Source organism: Papio anubis, chromosome 1 (genome assembly GCF_008728515.1).
Source record: "Papio anubis isolate 15944 chromosome 1, Panubis1.0, whole genome shotgun sequence".
Taxonomy (NCBI): Eukaryota; Metazoa; Chordata; class Mammalia; order Primates; family Cercopithecidae; genus Papio; species Papio anubis.
The window spans coordinates 90977359-91001986 of NC_044976.1; the positions used below are offsets into that span (position 1 = coordinate 90977359).

Here is a 24628-nt window from a genome sequence, read left to right on the forward strand (position 1 = left end):
CCCAGATGACCAGTCTCACTCCCACCATGCCCCTCCAAACAGCACCAAGTTTGTTTACTTGGCAGGGGGTGGGAAGGGCTGAGAACTTGCCCCAGGCTACCAGCCTCCCACCTGTGAGAACAAGTAGGACTTTCACATCTCCCAGCCTGTGGAGTCTGCACACCAAATTCACACCCTCCCTTGAGTTCTGGCCAGGAGACTTCCTGTTCAGTTGGAATTGTTAAAAAATTCAGCTGACCTATCATATGGTCTGTCTTGGAGACTGTTCCATGTGCTGATGAATAGAATGTATTTTCTGCTATTGTTGGGTAGGATGTTCTGTAAATACCTGTTAAATCCATTTGTTCTAGGGTATAATCAAAATTATATCAAATATTCTCTCAGGCCACAGTGGAATTTTTTAATTTCTACTTTGATTTCATTGTTGACTGAATGATCATTCAGGAACAAGTCTTGATGACCTGACTAGTGCTGTCAGTGGAGTACTGAAATCCACCACCATTATTGTGTTGCTTTCTATCTCATTTCTTAGGTCTCATAGTAACTGTTTTATAAATTTGGGAACTCCAGGTTTAGGTGCATATATATTTAGAATTGTGATATTTTCCTATTGGACTAGTCCTTTTATCATTGTATAATGTCCCTCTTTGTCTTTTTAAACTGCTGTTGCTTTAAAGTTTGTTTTGTCTGATATAAGAATAGCTACTTCTGCTCACTTTTGGTGTCCATTTGCATGGAATATGTTTTTCCACCCTTTACCTTAAGTTTATGTGAATCCTTATGTGTCAGGTGAGTCCCTTGAAGACAGCAGATACTTGGTTGGTGAATTCTTATTAAGTTTGCCATTCTGTATCTTTTAAGTGGAGCCTTTAGGCCATTTACATTCAATGTTAGTATTTGAGGTACTATTCTATTCATCGTGCTGTTTGTTGCCTGGACAGCTTTTTTTTTTTTTTCATTGTTGTATTGTTTTATAAGTCCTGTGAGATTTATGCTTTAAAGAGATTCTATTTTGGTGTTATTTCCAGGATTTATTTCAAGATTTATCATTCCTGTAGCAGTTCTTGTAGTGCTGACTTGGTAGTGGTGAATTCTCTCAGAATTTGTTTGTCTGAAAAAGGCTATCTTTCTTTTATTTATAAACCTTAGTTTTGCTGGATACAAAATTCTTGGCTGATAGTTGTTTTGTTTAAAGAGGCTAAAGATAGGACTCCAATGTCTTCTAGCTTATAGGGTTTCTGCTGAGAAATCTGCTGTTAATCTGATAGGCTTTCCTTTATAAGTTATCTGATGCTTTTGCCTCACTGCTCTTAAGATTCTTTCCTTCATCTTGACTTTTGATAACCTGATGACTATGTGCTGGGGCAATGATCTTTTTATGATGAATTTCCCAGGTGTTCTTTGAGCTTCTTGTATTTGGATGTGTAGGTCTCTAGCAAGGCCAGAGAAGTTTTCTTTGATTATTCCCTCAAATATGTTTTCCAGACTTTTAGATTTCTCTTCTTTCTCAGGAACAGCAATTATTCTTATATTTGTTTGTTTAACATAATCCCAAACTTCTTGGAGCCTTTGTTCATTTAAAAAAATTTTTTTTTCTTTGTCTTTGTTGGACTGGGTTAATTCAAAAGCCTTGTCTTGAAGCTCTGAAGTTGTTTCTTCTACTTGCTCAATTCTATTGCTGAGACTTTCCAGTGCATTTGCATTTCTCTAAGTGTGTCCTTCATTTCCCAAAGTTGTGATAGTTTTTTATTTATGCTATCTATGTCACTGGAGATTTTTCCATTCATATCCTGTATCTTTTTTTTTATTTCTTTAAGTTGGGCCTCACCTTTCTCTGGTGCCTCCTTGGTTAGCTTAATAATCAACCTTCTGAATTCTTTTTCTGGCAATTCTGAGATTTTGTCTTGGTTTGGATCCATTGCTGGTGAGCTAGTGTGATGTTTTGGGGTTGCTAAAGAACCTTGTTTTGTCATATTACTAGAATTGTTTTTTTGGTTCCTTCTCATTTGGGTAGACTGTGAGAAGGAAGATCTGGGACTCAAGGGCTGCTGTTCAGATTCTTTTGTCTCACAGGGTGCTCCCTTGATTTGGTGCTCTCCTCCTTCCCCTAGGGATGGGGCTTCCTGAGAGCCAAACTGCAGTGATTGTTATTGCTCTTCTGGATCTAGCCACCCAGCAGAGCTACCAGGCTTCTGGCTGGTACTAGGGAGTGTCTGCAAAGGGTCCTGTGATGTGATCCATCTTCAGCTGTGGATACCAGCACCTGCTCTGGTGGAGGTAACAGGGGAGTGAAGTGGACTCTGTGAGGGTCCTTAATTGTATTTTTTTTAAGTGCACTGGTTTTGTGTTGGTTGGCCTCTAGCCAGGAGGTGGCGCTTTCAAGAGCGTATCAGCTGCAGTAGTATAGGGAGGATACAAGCTTGCTCTGGGGTCAGGCAGTAGGCAGGGCCATAGAGCTCCCAAGAGATTAAGTCCTTTGTCTTCGGCTACCAGGGTCAGTAGAGAAAGACCATCAGGTGGGGGTACCATTGTGTAAGTCCCAGGCCAATTCCCAGGGGGATTATAGCTGACTGCTGCGTCACACAGGTCACTAGGGAAGTGGGAGAAAGCTGGCAACCACAAGCCTCACCCAGCTTCCACACAGCCTGTAGCCTAAAAGGCCAGACTCACTCCCACCGTGCCCCCACAAAAGCACCAAGTTTATTTCCAGGCAGCTGATGAGCAGGGCTGAGAACTTGCCCCAGGCTACAGGCCTCACAGCGGAGAAAGCAAGCTGACTCATAGTTCCTCGCCTTTTCTGGTATGCTTCTGCGGTAGTTCTTGGAGCAAAAGTTCATGATGTGAGTCTCCACATGCCGCTCTGTCCAACCAAGTGGGAACTGCAAGTTAGTCCTGCCTTCTATCTGCCATTTTTTCCCAGACCTAACATTTATTTTTAATATTAAACCAACTTTGCATTCTTATAATAAACTCAATTTGATTGAGCTATAGTAGCCTTTTTATATAATACTGAATTTGGTCCTCCTAATATTTGCCTTAGAATTTTTGCACATATTTTCAGAATGAGTGACGTTAGCGTATGAATTGCTCATGGTCTCATCATAAATCACATGGTACAAATTGAGTAATCTGAGGAAAGTTTAATTATGGGACTGTTTTCCAAAGTGTGCAAATGTGGTCAGAGTGAAGGAAACTAAAGGAATAATACACTAATCGTAGTTTGAGAGCCCTCACCACTCCCAGACCTCAAGGGAAAAGGTAGGAGTGGACCATGAGGTTTTATACAAGGAAGTGCAACATGTAGTGGACCAAGCAGGAATGACTCTCCTGCACCATCCAGTTTCTTATTCTTCATTGGCAAAACTGAGATAAAAGCCAGAGACTGAGGAAGCCCATTGATGCAGCCTGTACAGATCAGCCTTCTGAAATACAAAGACAGTGGAAAAGGGTGAAAATTGTTCAGAATGGTGATACCTGGCACTGCCTATAATTTTCCTTTCTTGTAATATCTTTATCAGGTTTTGGTTGTAATCATTTGGTAAAACAAATTGGGAAATGTTCCCTCCATTTCTGGAAGAATCTGTCTAAAATTAATGTTAGTTCTTTAAATGCTTAGAATATCACCCATTGAGCTATCTTTTCCTCTGATTTTCTTTGTGGGTTGTCAATTTTTTTTTTTTTTTTTTTTTTTTTGAGATGGAGTCTCCTCTGTCGCCCAGTCTGCAGTGCCACTGCAGGGCCATCTTGGCCCACTGCAACTTCCACCTCCTGGGTTTGAGCTATTTTCCTGCCTCAGCCTCCCAAGTAGCTGGGATTACAGGCATCCATTGCCATGCCTGGCTAACTTTTGTATTTTCAGTAGAAACGGGGTTTCACCATGTTGGCCAGGCTAGGTTGGTCTCGAACTTGTGACCTCAAGTGATCTGCCCACCTCAGCCTCCCAAAGTGCTGGGATTATAGGTGTGAGCCACCACACCTGGCCTGTGGGTAGTCAATTTTTAAAAACTTTTTGTTAGGGAAATTTTCAGAAACACAAAGATAGAGTAAATACAGTGCTTACTATACAATGTGTGGTCCATGGAACCAGCAGCATCAGCATCATCTAGAAGCTTGTTAGAAATTCAGACTGTCATCCCCACCCCATATCTACTGAATGAGAATTACTTTTTAACAAGATCCCCAGAAGATGGGCATGCACATTAACATTTGAGAAGCACTGTTGGGGTGTGGTGGTTTGGGTTTTGGTTTTGGTCTGCTCATTCCATCAGTCACTAAGAAAGATGAGTTAAAATCTCTCACCTTAATTGTGGATTGATTATTTCTCCTTTTAGTTCTGCAAATTTTACTTTTTGAGACCATGTTATTGGATATAAATGTAAAATTGTTACGTCTTCCTGGTAAATTGAAACTCCTATCACTATGGAGCAATCTTTCTGTTTTTTTTCTTTACAGTCTACTTTGCTGACATTAACATTCTTGTATTAATGTGGTCAAGGACAATCTGTCTAGATTGATCATCTTTGTCCTTTATGTGGAGAATTTATTTGCATTTCATGTCACAATTGGTATACAGTATTTGGGTTTAAATCTACCATCTCACTCCTCTTTCTGTGTGTCCCACTTATTCTGTCTTCCTTTTCTCTCTTGCTTTCTTTTGCATTGAATCATTATTCCATTTTTTAGCCTCTGTTAAATTGTTTTTATATACTGTTTTATTGATCATTAAATGGTTACCCTAAGTGTTAAAACCTGAATCTTTGTCTTATTAAAGTCTAATGTAAGTTAATATTTTCATTGCTTCCTGGACAATTAGCACCTTAGAATGATTTAACTCCATCTATCCCTCTTGATCCCTCTCGACTTATGTTCTATTATTGGATATTTTTATTTTCTCTAAATTTCAAATATATTGCAAGATTATTTATAGCCAACACCCAGCTGGATTTATCCAATTAATTACTCTTTCATTGTTTTTAATTCCTCCTTCTATCCCCATTCTTCCATCTGGGATTATTTGCCTTGTGCCTGAAGAATATACTTCTCTTAGTATCAGTTGATAATGAATTTTCTCAGTTTTTTTTTGTCAGAAAATTCTTTATTTTACTTTTACTTTTGAAAGATATTTTTCTGTATTGAATTTTAGATGAGCAGTTATTTCCTTTCAGCCCATTGAAAATATCATTCCCTTGTCTTTTGGCTTCCATTTGTATCTCTTATTGCTACTCCTTTGAAAGTATTGTGTCTTCTTCTTCTAGCTTCTTTTAAGACTTTTTTTGTAAGTTTTGGAATGTTCCCAGTTATCTCCTAGATATTGCTTCTATTCCATTCTGCCTCTTCTCTTTAGTCTTTTTTTTTTTACTGTATCTTGTAGGTCTCTTAATCTCCTTTGTGCTTTACATTATATGTTTGGGGAGTGGTGACTGTGCTTCATTCTGGATATTTTCCTATTCAGCATTCTCTCTTCAGTCATTTCTACTATGCTTTTATGTCTACCCATTAGTTCTTACTTTTAAATACTGTATTTTTGTGTTCTAGGGTCTTCATTTTGTTACTTTATGTAGTTTCCAGTTCTCTGTCAAAAATTTTCAACCTTGTCATTTTTCTTTGAATACATTAAACATTTATTTAAATAATGCTGATAACTTCATTATTTAGATTCCCTCAGGATTGATCTCTGTAGGCTGTTTCAGATTGTTATCATATTGTCTTATTTTATTACATGCCCAAAGAGGGCAAATACATGCCAAACATTGTATATTAAAATTTAGAGAGATAACTGGAGACTCAGGATGATGTTATCTTCCTCTAGAATAGATTTATATTTGCTTCTGACATGATTTGTAGCTGTTCCATATCACTGTAATGTAATCAGAGATTAAGATGATTTCAAGGTGGGATTCACCTCCTGAAAGAACTAGTCTATTTCCTATTCTTTTTCTTATTCCTAGAGTACGGTCTTTCCAAGTCCTGGTCTTATATTTGGGGAGGGTTGCCCATACCCCTCCCTTCTTGAAGGATACCCTAAACTGTTTTTATTAGAAAAACTGCTCTGTTTCTCAATATCTAAATGGAAAATTAGTGCTCTATCTGTAATTACCTTCTCCAGGATCTCAGACTGTAATTCTTTATAGCCTCGTTAGCTCTCTGATGCTAACAAATGTGTTTCAAACAAATGTGGATTTTTTTCCTCCAACTTTTTTCAGTTCTCAGAGAGAGAGTTGGTTTGAATTATCTTGTGTGCCATTTCTAGAATGATTAGGGGTCAAATGACATAATGACAGAACTCCTCATAATATATTTATAGTATTTGCTAATTTTAATATTTTAATCCACTACATTTGTACAGCACTTAGCAGTTTACAAAATCTTTTTGTATACATTTTATCATTTAATAAAGGAGGTATTAATATCTCAATTACAAAGATGAGAAAACTAACTATCCAAAGAGGGCAAATGACTCAAGCAAGTTCACAACAGCCTAACAACTGAGTTGATACTCAAATTTAAATCTAATTCTCAAGTCTAGTTATTTTCCTACTATGCCACAGATACAAACTTTTGTGTTTTAATGTTTATTGTTCTACTTATCAAAGAAAGAATGTAAACTTATGATTCTGTTTTGCTTTGTTTAAAAATGTGATTCAGCATGATTCCACCTTTCCACTGATAGACTCAAGTTCCCAGAACCAGATTAGAAAACGCATCGTACTTGAAAAGTTGAGTAAAGTGTAAGTATATAATTGCCATTCCAGCTTTGTAGTAGTTTTAAATTAGCTTGACATTTATGAGCTCATAATGTGTAAGTATTATCCTCAAATTTTGAACATTTTGAAAAATAATGTGAAAAGTTTCCATGGATTTCTTCACTTGAGAAATTTGGATTTTTAAGATATTTTATCCAAGAAATACAGATTTTTGTGTAGAGGACACAGAGGCACATCATAAAGAGGAAGGTTGAGATTGTGGATTTAGAAGACCAAACTACGTTACTCCCACCTAATCAGTGAAGTCAGGGAAAAAAAATCTCACAGCTAGACCCATTTAAATACTGATTTGTGGTAAATGTGTCACAGCAGTTTCAGATGTGAATAAGATGTTATTATAAAGTTTTAAGGGTCTGTTAACTCACTCTGCATGCATATCCTTAGAACCATTTCACATTCAGCAACTTGAGTTTTTGTTCAGCTCAACGTTGCACTTTTAGCTTTAAACTTCCCGTGGTGGAAAGTATTGTTCTTGTAATTAGCCCAGTCATAAATGACATTTAAAAATTGCTATCTTGGTTTTTCTTTCAAAAAGAACTTGAAGATTTTTTTTTCCTGAGGTGTGAGGGCTGTGTTGAACTTTTCAATCTGCATTTTCTTATTTTAGCAGAAAACATGGAAAAGTGTGTCAGTCATTATTTAAGGGTTGTGAATATGAAGTTTTATTTTGTAGCAGTTTGAAAATACAGAAAACATTTCACATTAACCAAGGCATAAAGAAGAGTGAAGACAAAACTAATTATGTTATAGGAATTTTTTGTTGTTTGTTTATAAAAGAGTTTTCTTCTCATTATCAAAGTTAGACCTTTTTTGGTTTTTTATTTGAACCAACCAATTGTAAAAAGTGTTTAATTCAGAGTATCAGAGGAAATTAAATATGTTGGATATTAGATGACACTCAGGAATTGTTAATTTGGATGGTTATGATCATTTTATTGTGATTATATAAGAAAGTGCCTTTGTATTTAGAGATAAAAATGGAAACAGGTCAAATGACATGACGACAGGTATTTACTTTAAAATATTACTACAAAATAAGAAAAAAATGGCCAGGTGTGGTGGCTCATGCCTGTAATACCAGAACTTTGGGAGGCTGAGGCAGGGGGTCACCTGAAGCCAGGAGTTCAAGACCAGCCTGGGCAACATAGTAAGACCCCATCTCTACAAAAATAAAAATAAAAATTAGGCCGGGTGCGGTGGCTCACGCCTGTAATCCCAGCACTTTGGGAGATTGAGGCAGGCAGATCACGAGGTCAAGAGATCGAGACCATCCTGTCTAATACGGTGAAACCCTGTCTCTACTAAAAATACAAAAAAAAAATTAGCTGGGCGTGGTGGCGGGCGCCTGTAGTCCCAGCTACTCAGGAGGCTGAGGCAGGAGAATGGCCCGAACCTGGGAGGCGGAACTTGCAGTGAGCCGAGATCCCATCACTGCACTCCAGCCTGGGGGACAGAGTGAGACTTCATCTCAAAAAAATAAAATAAATAAAAATAAAAATTAATCGGGTGTTGTGGGGTTACTACTCAGGAGGCTGAAGTGGAGGATTGCTTGAGCCCAAGAGTTTGAGTCTGCAGCGAGCTATGATTATGCTCGTGATTAAACTGTTCTCCATAGTGGGTGTACTAATTTCCATTGCCACCAACACTGTATGAGGGTTCCCTTGTCTCCACATTTCTCACTAGCGTTTGTTATTGCCTGACGTTTGGATTATGCCACTGCACTCCAGCCTGGGTGCTGAAGGGAATGAGAAATGAAGCAAATGTAACAAAAATTAAGAAACTGAATCTGGAAATAGATATATGGGATTATTACTGTTCTTTCTATTTTGGAATATGTGTGAAACTTCCATAGTAAGAAGCTTTTTGTATTATCACACTGGTCTTAAAAAGAATCTTTAAAAAAATAAAGTAACACATACTTTAGCAAATGAGGCAATACAGAATGGTTTAAAGAAGGAAGTAAAAATTACCCGTAATCCCACCACTCAACACTACTATTAATATTTTGATGTGTATCCCCGACATGTATATGGCATATGTATATTCATTCTATTTGGTTCTCCTATGGATAAATCTAGAAGGGATGAAATATGCTTGACATGTAATATATATGAAAACATATTATATAATATGTTTTTATAAAAATAGGATGATACTATGTACATTTTTCACTTCACATCTATCATGAATATCTTTTTATATTAAAAAATAGATTCACATTATTTTAAATGTCTTATTCTATGAAATTGGTGTATCATAATTTATCTAACCAATCACTATTGATACACATTTGTTTCCAATTTTTCACTACTAAAACTATTTCCGCAACAAGCATATTTTTTATGTTTATCTGATTATTTCCTTAGATTAAATTTTTTTCATAGTAAAACTGTTGGGTCAAACACATTTAAACTGTTAATATATATTGTCAGATTGCTTCATAAAAGGGTACTAATTTTTACTCCCACCATGAGGATTTAGTAAGGAAAAATATACCGCACTCTCAGATTGGACCATTTTGGGGGCAGTTGTGTTCTTTCCATCTTGGTCTAATGTTTGAAAATAAACAGGTAAGTAAAACTAGGGACAAGAATGTAAATAGCTGCCAAAATGATTTTGCATTTCAGTGCTTCACACTCAGTAACAGACTACAAAGTGGAGTGTGGGATAATGTTTCCTTATGAGTTCTCACCAGTCATAACCTAGGTTAACCTTTAAATCATGACTGCTTCTACCTAAATGCCATTATTACCTATGGAAAATTCAGATCTAGGCATGACCCAAAAAAAGTTTCCATATAATTAAGGTTGTTTTAAAATAAATGTAATTTTTTAATTTTCAGATTGCCTGGGCTTCTCTGTCCTCTTCAGATTACATTGGGAGATATTTACACACAACTTAAAAATCTTGTTCGAACTTTCAGGTTAGTATTTATATTACAATTATCCTTCTCAATTATTTTGACTTTATTTATTGCCTTGCAGAATCCAAAGGCACAGAGAAAGTAAGTGACTTACCTTTCAATGTCACAGATCTAAATACGGTATTCTATTTTTCTCCTCCACTAAACAACGTTATTTTTCTCTTCTTTTTAATGCAACCTTTATTTGCTCAAGCCATTATATAGTTCACTTTGGATAGTTTATTTATGGAATAGCCTAAAATTGAGAAGGAAAATTATATGTCTGACACAAAGCCAGTAATACTATGGGTTTAAGTGAAATAGTAAATATATATTGGATGACCCACACTGTGCCAGGCACTATGGGTAATGTAAAAGAAACATAATGCCACCCTAAAGGAAGAACTCTCCTGTGTGAAGATCATGTGAGTACAGTGAACAGTACAAGACAGTGGGTAATTTAATATTGAATTACACAGAACAAAGTGCTAAGAACTTTAAAGGAAGGGAGAATAGAGAATTGATATCAATTGTGAGTGAAACTGTTGTGATTTTTCCTAAAACTATCAAGATAAAAGTATTCAATCAGGCTAAGACTAGGTTCTCTCTACCAAGAAGCATAGCAATAAGCCTCTAAATGCCTTATTAGTAGAATTGTACCAAATGCACATTTCAGCCAAATGCCAGTGACCAAATGTTAAAATTAACATTTGCCTGTGGCTAATGTTGCACTGACACAGAATAAACTTCTAGGGTAGAAGAATTAATTTATCCAAGACATTTATCATATGTATTTATTATTGTAGTTTATTATTGTCAACAATAGCAGTCAGATTTTAGAAGTGTAAAATTACAGTACAGGAACAATTTCTTGGCACTGTCAGCTGTTAGATTTCTCTTGCAGTAACATACTGTACATCAGTAACACCTAATAGACAATCATTTTAAACTGGCACATTTAAAAACATCACTAACCTTTTTGTGTGCCAAAAGTAATTCAGGAAAAGGTTTTTCGGTAAGGATTTTACTAGAAAGAGTTTTGTATCTAGAATTCAAAGTTTAAGGCAAACCTCAAAAATTATTTGTCTTCAAAGACTTGTCTTCAGCTGCTGAAAAGGATAATTTGTAATAATTTACATTAAACTATCAAACCTTCATAGATTCAAAACTATAGATGTCTTAAAACATTATTCTAGAGTCTTCTATAGTGAACTTTGACTAAACAAAATGTGCTTGGGATATCTCAGTTTTCTCTAAGTTTTATCTTAACACTTTGTTATATCATGATTAGATATTATATTTGGATTATTATATATCTGTTGTTTATATAATTTAGGAATTTTTCCAACTCATGATAGTTTGAGGGGACATTGATTTTCATTCATCATCAATTCCCCAACAGAAATTTAAATACAGGTCTTCAAGGTTATTTTCTTTAATGTTGTGACTACTAGTAGGTAATGCATTTCTGCAAAGTTTGAGTTATTGTAAAATCTAATGTCTATTACTCTGTTTTAGATTATTTAAATTTTTATTAACCTATTCCCAAGATACATTCTTGAGAAAGTAATCTAGTGTATTCAATATTTGTATTAACTATCAATCTTATTTTCCTAAATAATTGAAAGTTGTTACTGATTGTTTTGTACTTAAAATTAAGTTTCACAGACATCATTAATTATTGTGGTATTTTACTCTTCAGTTGGCTGATAAAACAAGCACATAAAGACATTTTCACTTCATTTTATCTAGGATGTTTATATTTGAAGCTGAATGTTTAGGTAATGATAAACTGAATGATATGATTGTTCTAATTACTAAGATTTTTACCCTCACTAGGTGTCATGAAAACTATGCAATTTGAAGATTATTGATTACTCACAAGTTCAGGGATGTCAATCCTCAGATTGACCTTGGACTTTGCCAAAAGAGGGTTTGAGCAAAATAACAAGTCCAAAGCTGAACTTGTCTGCATGCTGTGCGCCCTGTTAGTAATGATGAGAGACATTTTTTAGGTATCCTGTCTTATACCTATCACAGAACCATGCATCCAAAAGGAGATAAAAAGTATTTAAAAACTGTCTACACTGATGATAAAGTTTAAATATATGTACACAGTATGGAAACACTGAAGTTTAGGATTTGTTCAGGATTTATCAGGGAATGAATATCATCATACTAACATAAAGTCGAGTGAGGGAAGATGAAGGTCAGATCAGGCAGAGGCTGATCACTGATTTTTTTTTTTTTTTTTTTAAAGACAGGGTCTTGCTCAGTTGCCCAGGCTGGAGTTAGTGATGCGATCATGGTTCACTGCAGCCTTAACTTCTGGGCTCAAGCATCAGCCTGGCTAATTTTTTTTAAAGTTTTCTGTAGAGATAGGGGGCAGTCTCACTATGTTGCCCAGGCTGGTCTTGAACTCCTGCCCTTAAAAGATCCTGCTGTCTCTCAAAGTGCTGGGATTAGAGGCACAGGCAGGAGCCACAGTTCCTGATCATTTCATTGATTTTCAAAGGACTTGCCATTCACCTTCCTGCAGACAACACATATTTAATCACCATTCTGAGCAAACTGATAAAAGTTATGCTGTACATATCAGAAAACATTAGAATAAACCCTATGGTCTCCAACTACACATTTTTTATCTGGCTTATGTAGAATAGATTAACTAGCAATTTAATTTACTTTGTTTATATTTTTTAGAACAATATTTTTCTATAGATCTAATTTGGTGTCTCTTTTTAAAAAAACTATTCTGAGGTTCTCAAAAGTTACTAGAAACTTTAGGGAAAAAAAGTTAGGCTACCCCAGATATTTCTAATCAGTGAGATTTGCTCAAATTTGGAAGCTTATTGGAATCACCTAGGGAGCCTTAAAAAATTACCACCTGTGTCCTACTCCCCTATCCAACCCCCACTCCCCCAAGGATTCTGATTTAACTGGTTTGGCATATGGCATTCAAGGGACAGGATTTTAATGCTCTCCAGGTGATTTTAATGGATAGTCAAAGCTGAGAACCTACTGCTCTAGGGCATAATGCAAAAAATAATAATAATAATTTTGGGACTAATACCTCACTGACCTTCCCAGTCCCTTGGTTTTCCTGCCTGCTCCCTTCTGGCAGCCAGTCAATAATTTTAGAACTTACTGAATGGAGACTGGTAATAGTGACATTTTTATTGTAGTGATTCTTCACAGTTGTTTTTTTTCTCCTACGTCTAAGGACCTCTTTATTTTTCCACCATAGAATTGTTAAGTAGTGACTAATTTGTGTTTTTTAAAATATTATTATTATTAATGAAAAATACAGCCAGGCACAGTGGCTCAAGTCTGTAATCCCAGCACTGCAGATATGAGGAGACATTCAAATGCCCTTTTCCTCTTATAAACTATTATTTTTTTCTGTCATTCCTATTTTCTGGCTCTAAGTCCCTTCTAGTTACTTTCTGCATTATTTAAAGACTTGATTATATGACATCTGAGATTTGCTTCAAAATTATCTAGATTAGCAGTAGTGTTGAATATGGGGTTGTTATAGAAGAAACGTGATTAGCTGGGAGTTGGTAATTGTCAGTTGTGATGTGTATATAGGAATTTATTTTATATTATCTCTACTTTTATATATCTTGAAATTTAATAAAAAGCATTGGGAAAATAAGCCCAAAAACATATGCTTTATTTTGGTAGGAGGTGTTATAAAATTCTGTTCCAAAAACCTTGGTGTTAATTATTTTTGAAAATCTTTACTCTTTAATAACTATAAGTCAAAGTCTGTAGCTTTGATAAAAAATTGCTTAAATTGGTTTCACTGTCCTTCAGAAAAGTGTCAGTTGCTTAGAATACAGAATGACCTCTGATAAGATAGCTGATTTGAAGTCTTCAGATTCCAGATTCTGGACAACGTTGGCAGGTCTGTGACAGTTTGTAGGCTAGGGCTGCCAGGCGAAGCTTCTGGAAAAATGCCATATTGATGACAGTAACTATTGTTGAGAAGTCCTTTCAATCAATACTGATAATGGGAAAGAGTTGACATAAATAACCACATCCTTCTCTCTGAAATGGCAATCAATAATAGGAACTTGTAGAACAGTGATTCTCAAGCCAGTTGTGCATCAGAATTACCTGGGGAGCTTTTAACAACTATAGATGTCCGGCTTCCACCCTAGAGATTGAGTTTCATTCGGCTAGGGTTGGCCTCAGTCATTAGTATTTTCTAAAAGCGCCCCCCCTAGATAATTCTAATATGTAGTCAGGGTTGAGAGCCTATTTTGGGACCTAAACATAAAGCAGCTTTTTCGGCTCTATGAGAATTTCCCCAGTGAATAGAACTGTCCTTTCCACTGAATTGCATTACAAATCTGCTATCTAGAATGTTACATTGGTTTACCTGTCATAGCGTAAAGCAGGTTCCATCAGAATCTGCTTGATAATGATTCACTATCATCAGTGTTGAATCTAGGTATTTTTCTAAATTAGATTTGAATTAAAATTATATTTTGACACGAAAGTCCATTTTAAATTTAATCAGTGATGAATCAAGGTATTTCAATCTGTATGAATTTCAAATTATGTTTTGAAAATCTGCTTTTTTTTTTTTGAGACGGAGTCTCGCTCTGTTGCCCGGGCTGGAGTGCAGTGGCCGGATCTCAGCTCACTGCAAGCTCCGCCTCCCGGGTTTACACCATTCTCCTACCTCAGCCTCCCGAGTAGCTGGGACTACAGGCACCCACCGCCTCGCCTGGCTAGCTTTTTGTATTTTTTTAGTAGAGACAGGGTTTCACCATGTTAGCCAGGATGGTCTCGATCTCCTGACCTTGTGATCCGCCCGTCTCAGCCTCCCAAAGTGCTGGGATTACAGGCTTGAGCCACCGCGCCTGGCCTGCTTTTTGTTTATTTTTATTTTTGAGACAGAGTCTTACTCTGTCACCCAGGCTGGACTGCAGTGCTGTGATCTCAACTCACTGCAACCTCTGCCTCCCAGGCTCAAGCAATCCTCCCACCTTAGCCTCCTGAGTAGCTGGGATTACAGGCACACACCACCATGCCCTGCCAATTTTTGTATTTTTTGTAGAGAGGAGGTTTCACCATGTTGCCCAGGCTGGTCTCGAACTCCTGAGCTCAAGCAATCTGCCTGCCTCCCAAAGTGCTGGTATTACAGGCATGAGCCACCATACCTGGCCTGAAAAATATGCTTTTTAAATGTTTTCTGTCAAATATTACTGTTTCCCTTTTAAATTGTCACTCAAACAATAGTAAATACATTCGTTTAGCATCTGTGCTGGAAATTATTTTGGCTCAACAATAGGAAAAATATGAAAACAGTGAAATTTCGCTAGTTTGCTACTAGAAGTACTTTGAAATGAAAGCAAAACCTCTTATTTGTGTTCTCTCCAGTGCCTGGAACAGTGGTAATACAGCAGACACTCTAAATACGTTTTTGGTGAATGTATAAGTGAATTATGAAATCTTAAATCTGTCTTAACTCTACAAGATTTGAGTATAATAGAAAAGGAAATACTTTTTTGAGTTGTAGTCTTGCTCTGTCGCCCAGGCTGGAGTGCAGTGACGCAATCTTGGCTCACTGCAACCTCCACCTCCCGGGTTCCAACGATTCTCCCGCCTCAGGCTCCCAAGTATCTGGGATTACAGGCATGCACCAACACACCCAGCTAATTTTTGTATTGTTAGTAGAGACGGGGTTTCATGATGTTGGCCAAGCTGGTCTTGAACTCATGACCTCATGATCTGCCTGCCTCAGCCTCCCAAAGTGCTGGGATTACAGACATGAGCCACCACACCTGGCCAGGAAAGGAAATTCTGTTCTGTCATTTTATTCCTATATGCTTATCCTTATTTGAGCTAGCTCCTTTGGCTATATGCTAGATATTGTTTGATTTGCTACAAGTACATCAGTGAACAAAACAGACAAATCCCTTCACTCATGGAACTTACTTCTAATAGATGGAGTACAAAAATATGCCCTTTTCCTTTTCTTTGTCCATTCTTCTCCTTCTCACCCCAGAAGCAGGGAAATCAGATAGTAATGAGGAGGGAGAAAGTTGCACTTTTTAATAGGCTGATTAGGGAAGACCTCATTGAGAAGACACTGTTTGTGTAAAGACCCGAAAGGAGGTAAGGGAGCAAGCTGTGTTGCTGTCTGTGAAACTATAGCAGACAGGGAAGAGCAGGTGCAAAGACTCTAAAGCAGGAACAGGCCTGGTGTATTCACAGAATATTTAGGTTGCTGATGAGGTTAGAGAAATGAGCAGAGGCAAGAGTAGAGAGATACGTGGTCAGAGAAGTATGGGATTGGGGTTGGGTGTAGTACAGATTGTATAGGCTTTGTAGCTATGATCATTCTTTGACCTTCACTCTGAGTGAGATGGAGGGTAATTGGTAGGTCCTGAACAGAGGAATGACATGATCTAACATATGTTTTTTAACAGCATCATTTTGGCTCCCAAGTTGATAATTACAACAGATGAGCAGAGGCAGAGAGACCAATACAGCTAGAAATAGCCAGGGCTATTTTGGTAATCTAGGTAGGAAATGGTGTGGCTGAAGAGAAAGCGGTGGAGGTAATAAGAAGTGATTAGATCCTATTTTGAAGGTGGAATCATTAGAATTGGTGACTGGCTGGACATGGGATGTGAGAGAGTCAAGTTTAACCATAAGATTTGTGGCCTGAGCAACTGGATTCTGGAAGGATAGGGTAAGCCATTTACTGAGATAGGAGTGTCACACCATCCTTAGTTTTGGGGGCAGGATGAAGAGCCCAGTTTTGGCGCTACCAAATTTTGAGATGCCTGTTAGACATCCAAGTAGAAGTGTCAAGTGGACCATTAGATATAGAAATCTGGAATTCAAGGAGGAGGTCCAGGCTAGAGGTAATACATTTGGGAGTTGTCAGCATATAGTTTCTAATATTTAAAGTCATAAGATTGGATGACATCACCAAGGGAAAGAGTGTTTGTTTATACAGGAGAGAAGAGACCTAAGGCCAGAGGCCCTGGGACACTCCAGTATTAAAATGTTCAAGGAGGGTGCTCATGAGAGGTAGGGGAACCAGGCAAGTGAAAACTTGGTGAAGAAAATGTTTCCTGGAGAAGGGAGTGATTGTCAAGTGCTGGACAGATTAAGATGAGAGTTGTGAAATGTCTGTTGGATTTGGCAGTATGGCTGTCTCTTGTACAGTTAATCCTCACAAGAACCCTATGAGGTGGTTGATATTATTGTCCTTATTTTACCAAATTAAGTTTCACAGCCATCAAACAATGTGTCCAAAATAAAACACTACTGAGGACATATCTGGGTATTAAACCCTTATCTTTCAGACTCTAACCATTATATACTGTACTTCCTTTTTCTATCATGTAGGCTTTTTTAAATTTTGGAAAATGATGGGAAAATTCAGATTAACAAAATATATCCTCCACTCAGAATTAATAGATTTTAATATTTTCTAAAATTTGATTCAGATATATATTTTAAATAAAATGTTATAATTATTCAAAAAATATTAATTGAATGCTTACTGACTGCCAGCCACTTGTTCTGGAAACTTAGAATAAATAGTGAAGTACACAAAGACTCTTGCCCTCTGAGAAGAAAAAACAGACAATAAACAACAATTATATATTAGAAGGCAATAAGTTGTATGGAAAAAAAAGAAAAACATAGCAGAATAAGGAGGTCAGGAGTATTGGGTTTGGGAGGTAGAGGGCAAGTTGTACTTTTTAATACTGTGGTCCGGATAGGCCTTATTGCAAAGATGACATAAGGAAACTTACCTGGAAGAAGATAGTTTCAGATGGACGGAATAGCTGGTGCAAAGGAGAAGGGCATGAAGTCAGTCCCCTTTGTTCCCTTTCCCAATCCATTCTTTGTTCCTCCCCAGAAGCAACTGGTACTGTGAAGTAGATGTGTATCCTTCTAGTCTTTGTTTTTATGTTTACTGCCATAAACAATATTTAGTATTTAGTCTGTTCTTGATTTATATAAATAATGCTATACCAGCCGGGCACTGTAGCTCATTCCTGTAATCCCAGCACTTTGGGAGGCCGAGGCAGGTGGATCACTTGAGGCCAGGAGTTTGAGACCAGCCTGGGCAACATAGTGAAACCCCACCTCTACAAAAATACAAAAATTAGGCATGGTGGCACATGCCTGTAATCCCAGCTACTTGGGAGGCTGAGACAGAAGAATTGCTTAAACTCGGGAGGTGGAGGTTGCAGTGAGCCGAGAGCATGGCACTGCACTCCAGCCTGGGTGACAGAGCAAGACTCTGTCTAAAAAAAAAAAAAAAAAAAAAAAATGCCATGCCATTTGCTTTCTTTCATTCAAAATTATGATGAGCAAAATATGTAAATCTGGTTTATTCATTTTAACCGCTATTTAATATTTTATAAATATGCCACAGTTTATTTTTCTCTCTATTACAAGAAGAGTTACATTAACAACCTTCACACACATTTTTTTATGTATAAGTGAGAGTATTTTTAGGCTTTATATCTAGAAGTATGTAAATAGCTGGGCTGTTTATATGCATTTTCAACTTTATTAGATATTGCCAGATTGTCATTCAATTGCTCACATCAACAGTGTGTTGCACTATTTCTTCCCATCCTCACCAACCTTGGTATTGCCAGTCTCTCATTTTTCCAGGTGGATGGAGTGAATTATTGTCTTTATATTAATTTCTCAAATTATTAGTGAGATTGAGCTCCTTTTCAAATTTTTATTGTCCATTTCAAATTCCTTTATAAATTCCCTGTTCATATCCCTTACCATTTATTTATTGGCTGATATTTTCTTATTGATTTATATCATTTTTAAATTTAGAGTGATCTTTCTAAATGCTTTCTGAGAAACTAAGATGACTACAGAGTTTTTTGTTGCCATTAATGGCTTAGTGATAAAATTTACTTCTGATTTTTTTAAAAACTTAAGTTTTCTTTAATAAAGACCTATTCTTATAATTTATTAAGCCACTCTTATTTCTGTAAATTATGGATTATAACATCCCTTAATTGCCTGCTACCAACCTAGCACCAGATGGAAAGGTACAGAAGATGAAGTAAAATTACAATCAGAAATTGCTTACCTTAAGCCAGACACAGCAGCATGTACCTGTCATCCCAGCTACTCAAGAGGCTGAGTCAGGAGGATCTCTTGAGCCCAGGAATTCAAGGCTACAGTGTACCATGATCATGTCTGTGAAGAGCCACTGCACCGCAGCCCAGGCAACATAGCAAGATCCCATTTCTTTAAAAAAAAAAAAAAAAAAAGAAAAGAAGGAGAGAGAAGAAAGAAAGAGAGAAGAGAAGAGGAGGAGGAAGAGGAAGAGAAGAGAAGACAGAGGAGGGGAGGGGAGATGAGGGGAAGGGAGGAGAGGAATTGCTTGGTTAGGGGAAAGCATAGAGAATATTATGAGTATGTGTGTTGGGGGTGTGTGTGTTTTAATCAAGCGATTTAGTTTCCCACATTGTTCCTATATGTTTATCTTGTCTAGTAGTAATATTATTAAAAACATTAAAAAGTGGGGCTGGAACACTTCCTTTTGAGATGGCCATTATCAGATAGTGACTATTGAGCCGCATTATTATACTATTGACTCTGTCCTGTCAAATATAACAAGTATTTTTAAAAAAATAGTGCTTCTGTGGCACATTATTATAAATCTGATGTTCTCTAGAAAGAAATAGAAAGTTTACTTAAAGGTAACACTCCTTGGATAAATTTTATCTGTCTTTCAGGTTAACAAATAGAAATATTATACACAAACCTGCGGAATGGACTTTAATTGCTATGGTGTTGCTGTCATTGTAAGTACTCTCTCAGATTTTAACTCTAAATACTAAGTGTGAAGCATATTAATTAGGGAAAAACAAAGTGATCCACTGATTTTGTAAACTGCCTTGGAAAATATCATACCTCTATTTTGTGCCTTGTTTTCCTTTCCTATGTAATAAAACAACTTTTATATAAAGTGATATGTAATTATTCTCTATATTTTTTTACCATCTTTTCTTCTGTATACCTTATTCTTTACAAATACTATTTGTTATCATCTTTTTTTTTTTTTTTTTTTTGAGACAGGGTCTTGCTCTGTCGCCCAGGCTGGAGTACATTGGCGTGATCTCGGCTCACTGCCACCTCTGCCTCCCAGGCTCAAGCAATTCTCCCACCTCAGCCTCTCTAGTGGCTGGGACTACAGCCACGCACCACCATGCCTGACTAATTTTTATGTTTTTTGTAGAGACAGTGTCTTGCTATATTGCCCAGGCTGGTCTCGAACTCCTGGACTCAAGAGATCCACCTGCCTCTACCTTCCAAAGTGCTAGGATTATAGGCATGAGCCACCACACCCAGCCTGTTATCATCTTTGAAAGAGACAAACATCCTCATGTGGAGTATATGCAGAATAGTCTTTTAGTTTCATTTTTAGTAGTCCATTGTATTAACATTGAATGGGCTTCATTATTTTACATCTGTATTTTTACATATGTAATATTATTTTGTTTTTCAACATACTTTATTAGCATCAAAAAAGTTTTTTAAATTAATGTACAATTTTAAAATCTGACAGGTTTAAAGGAACTAAACCAGATGCTTACTACAAAAGCATATATAAAACATTTAATACTCATTCAGCTTTTAAGAAACCACTAGTGGTTTCTAAGGCTATTTATCAGTAGGGTTACAACTATTTAATAAGTGTAGTGTTTTTCAGCTTGAATTGTAAAATTCTTCTTTTGAGGATCATTCATTATTGCATTACTGTTGCTGCTTGGTGCTTGTTAGAGGTCATTGAAGCCCATAGGACATGGAAAACTTACCAGACACTCACAGGTCAAAAAGTGTTATGAATCAATCTCATAGCCTCTCCAGCCCTGCTTTCTTTTTCTTTGATATTACTTCAGTCTGACATGTTATTCTGGCTTTACTGTCCCTAGGAAGGCTGTGCTGAGAAGCATTAGAGTAGGCTTCAGTGAGCCAGAATCTGTGTCACCCAACCAGATACAACTCACATGATTCATTAAATCAGAACATAGAAAATAACTTTACTTGAATGCCCTGATATAAATTTTTTATCAACCATAAGAACAAATCTTTTGTCATTTCTACTATTCAGTGTTCCAGCTGAATTGGTAATTTGTGAACTGATCTTATGAATTTTTTAGAAAGTTTTTTCCATTTTATGAAATTTGTAAATATTTTGGTCACTGGCAAAGGAAATATCAGTATCTTTGCTCACCCACCAGATCATATGCCTGCTAATAAACCCTTATAGACAACTGTTTAACTGTACTTCTGCAATTCATTATACTAAAGGGAGAAGTAACTTTTTTGGTTGACAAGTCAGAGGCCTAGGCTCAGCACTAATCTCAGAATCTTGCTTTCTCAGCCACTTACTGAAGGTATTATCGTCATGAGCACTGCTTACTGAAGACACATTAAGTCCTACTGTTTTTGGATTAAATTTTTGCCATATCTTATCTAAAATATATAGCAAAGAACTGAAAAAGTATGGAAAATGAAATAATAAAGGCTACCATTAAAATTTCATATGATTATTCCATACAAAAGTAAACCTCTCTAGTGTTTGATTTTAATAGAGGCATCCATGTGGCACAAAATACTGAAAGCTTTGCTAGTCCTTTTATGCACTGTTTGACTTCTTTAACTTTGGATATAATGTAGGGAACCTCTTATTTCAAGAGTCAGTGACCCATAAAAATAGTGCCTTAATTGAATTCACGGAACAAATTGCACACATTTTAGTGTAGTGTATCGCGTGTTTCATATTGGACAATCTTTTTTTTTGAGATGGAGTCTCGCTCTGTTGCCCAGGCTGGAGTGCAATGGCGCAATCTCGGCTCACTGCAACCTCTGCCTCCCGGGTTCAAGTGATTCTCCTGCCTCAGCCTCCTGAGTAGCTGGGATTACAGGCACCTGCCACCATGCCCAGTAGAGTTGGGGTTTCACCATGTTGGTCAGGCTGGTCTCGAACTCTTGACCTTGTGATCCGCCTGCCTTGGCCTCCCAAAGTGCTGTGATTACAGGCGTGATGAGCCACTGCATCCGGCCTAGTGCAATCAATCTTGAAATTGTAGCAGTAAACACTATTTGCTTTTGTCATTCACCTTGCATCCCTCCTCTCTTTCGTTATGCCCTATTCCCTACCGCTAGATCTAACCTTCCTTCTCCTAGTCCTTGGTCAACTGGACAACTAAAATCTTCCCCAGTTAGGGGAAACCCTTTTGGCTTCTTTAAAAATCTTTGGTCACTATAGACACCAAGACAGGTGGTGTTTCCTAGGTTTTTGCCTTTGAAATCTTGTTTTCTGTTAATTCTAACTTTTGCTCTTGGCCTTCCTTGCAGATTCTTTTCATTCTGCATTTTCACATTCTGTATCTTCACTAGCTGAATCTCCCTATTCTTTTGATTATCAGCTTCTAAGACTTCTGTCTCCTGCGCTGTATTATTTTATTTCCTCTTTTCTCAGAAATTCCCCTTTAGCTTTTCATATTTCTGCCCCCACTGGAAATCTGTGGCTCAACTGATAGACTTTTTTTTATCTCTGGCTCTGTCCATTTGTCACCTTTTTATTGCAATTACTACTGTACAAGTTAGGGATAAAATAAAATACATATTCATCATGTGAAAACTCCATTGACTTCTATAAAGTATAATTATACTTTAATGTGTATATCCACCCCTTTTCTCCCCTTTAGAGTTTCACAATTACTTTTTAGAGAAGGCATTTTGTCATTGGGGAAAGCAAAAGCAGGCATGGGGGCCAGCATTGGATAAATGCCCTTACAGTGAAAAATATGGAGACTTTAGACACCCAGAGACATGCACATATAAAGAGAAAGGAGGAAACACACGCATACATATTTGTGGAGAAGTAACCCCACCTTTCAGCCTTTTAGCTTATTGCCAGTAACATTGACTGTAGGCATGCATGGGAGTATATCTTTTTAAAAAATAATTATCCTATAATTCAGAAAATCTTCACATCTACTCTCAAATTTCCAATGGAATTTTTAAGTCACAACTTGTAGATATTTCTGGAATTCATGTTTTAAAGCAAACTGCTTATAAGTCTTTATAGCTAGGCAAAAGATTCTAAATGGCAATTGTTACTTAAGATGAATATAAGATAATATGTTCAGTAGTACTGTTCTTTATATATGAACATTGCTAAGTTTTATTATTACTATAATAGCATTTGTTTAATCCATGAAAGCTGTTTTCAGAATTCCTCATGTGAACTCTTAGAAGAGGATACATACATACACCTATATATAATTGTATTAATATGTTGCTATAATGCCACAAGTGTAACTCTTGTTAAAGGGGGAAAAAATCAACATTTTGACCAAAACGTGATAGTCCAGGACAACATAAATAAAACTGAGTCTTGAATTTTCATACCTTTATTCTTAAAGGAAATAAGGAGTTTTGGTAGCAAGCCATCTTCTCCTGGTGACTTTCATTGCTCTTTCACAGATGTATTAACATTTTAAAAATCTGTGCCAGGTGCAGTGGTTCATGCCTATAATCCCGGCATTTTGGGAGGCTGAGGCAGAAGGATTGCTTGAGCCTAGGAGTTGAAGACCAGCCTGAGCAACATAGTGAGACTCTTTCTCTACAAAAAATAAAAACATTAGCCAGGCATGGTGGCATATATGTCTGTAGTCCTAGCGACTAGAGAAGCTGTGGTGGGAGGATCGCTTCAGCCCAGGAGATAAGGCTGCAGTGAGCCATAATCATACCATTGCACTCAAGCATGGGTAACAGAGCAATACCCTATCTCAAATAATAATAATAATTTGGACCATAACATGTAATTTATCAGTGTATACTGATGGAAATTGTATTTGCGTATCTCAGAAAAAAATCTGATCAAACAGAGTTGGTACAGTTGATCATTGCACACTCAATGAAATGCATCCCATATGAAAATACATCATGACCTATTCCTACTTCATTTTGGTTTCTCACTGATTCCATGGAACTTGAATTACTATTGTGATTGCAACATTTATTGATATTTATACTATGAATTCAGACCCTACATGGTTACCCAAGAGCACATGGAAAGACCTTTTAAAGCAGAGCTTAAGCACTATACATTTATGAAGGAATTAATGTTTCTTTAATTCCTTTAAAAATGTCCTCTCGTTCTTATTTAATAAATGTTATAAAGACGCTGAAGCACTCCTTATACAAAGAAGAACATATATAATAGTGATAATTGACTTTTTTTTTTAAAGAACTCATTAGAAATGCAATAAAATAACCTGATAATTGCTCAGATTTATTGCTTAAGTACTTGGTTGTAATTTTGCATCTTAGTTGAAGTTTATCAGACTTTACTCTTAGATCTGATTTTGTTCCTGTAAAAGGTACTATATAGTGAAATAATATAGAGTTGAACCTGATTTTCTTAACTAAATATGCACTATTGAGATGTTAGGCTTTCTCCACAATCTTTGATGCATGACTTTTAATAAAAATGTATGTAAATATATATAGATAGTCTTGTATAGGCCAGGTGCAGTGGCTCACGCCTGTAATCCCAGCACTTTGGGAGGCCAAGGCAGGCAGATCAGTTGAGGTCAGGAGTTTGTGACCAGCCTGGCCAACATGGTGAAACCTCATCTCTACTAAATATACAAAAATTAGCCGGGCATGGTGGGGCATGCCTGTAGTTCCAGCTACTCCGGAGGCTGAGGCAGGAGAATCACTTGAACCCAGGAGACAAAGGTTACAGTGAGCTGAGATGGCGCCACTGCACTCCAGCCTGGGCGACAGAGTGAGACTGTCTCAAAATAAAAGATAGTCTTCCATAAATATTTAGTACCTATATACTTTACTGTGTAAAGCTTATTAATGAATTTATATATTTTGAAGTTAGAAAGGACAGTAGGCCGGGTACAGTCTCTCATGC

The 24628-nt window shown here is 36.9% G+C and overlaps 1 protein-coding gene across 6 annotated transcripts in view; it reads left to right on the forward strand.

The window, feature by feature from the left end:
• RPAP2 (RNA polymerase II associated protein 2) overlaps positions 1-24628 on the forward strand; it is a 140227-nt gene that overhangs the window by 28665 nt on the left and 86934 nt on the right. For 4 of the 6 annotated variants that reach the window (XM_021944113.2, XM_021944116.1, XM_021944120.1 and 1 more), the window contains 3 exons: positions 6646-6728; positions 9607-9687; positions 19422-19490. In XM_021944113.2, the coding sequence (XP_021799805.1) occupies positions 6646-6728; positions 9607-9687; positions 19422-19490 (233 nt within the window). Of the gene's footprint in view, positions 1-6645; positions 6729-9606; positions 9688-19421; positions 19491-21073; positions 21527-23214; positions 23267-24628 lie in introns of those variants that run through there. The other 2 variants (XM_021944127.1, XM_021944122.2) reach the window with 2 other exon arrangements.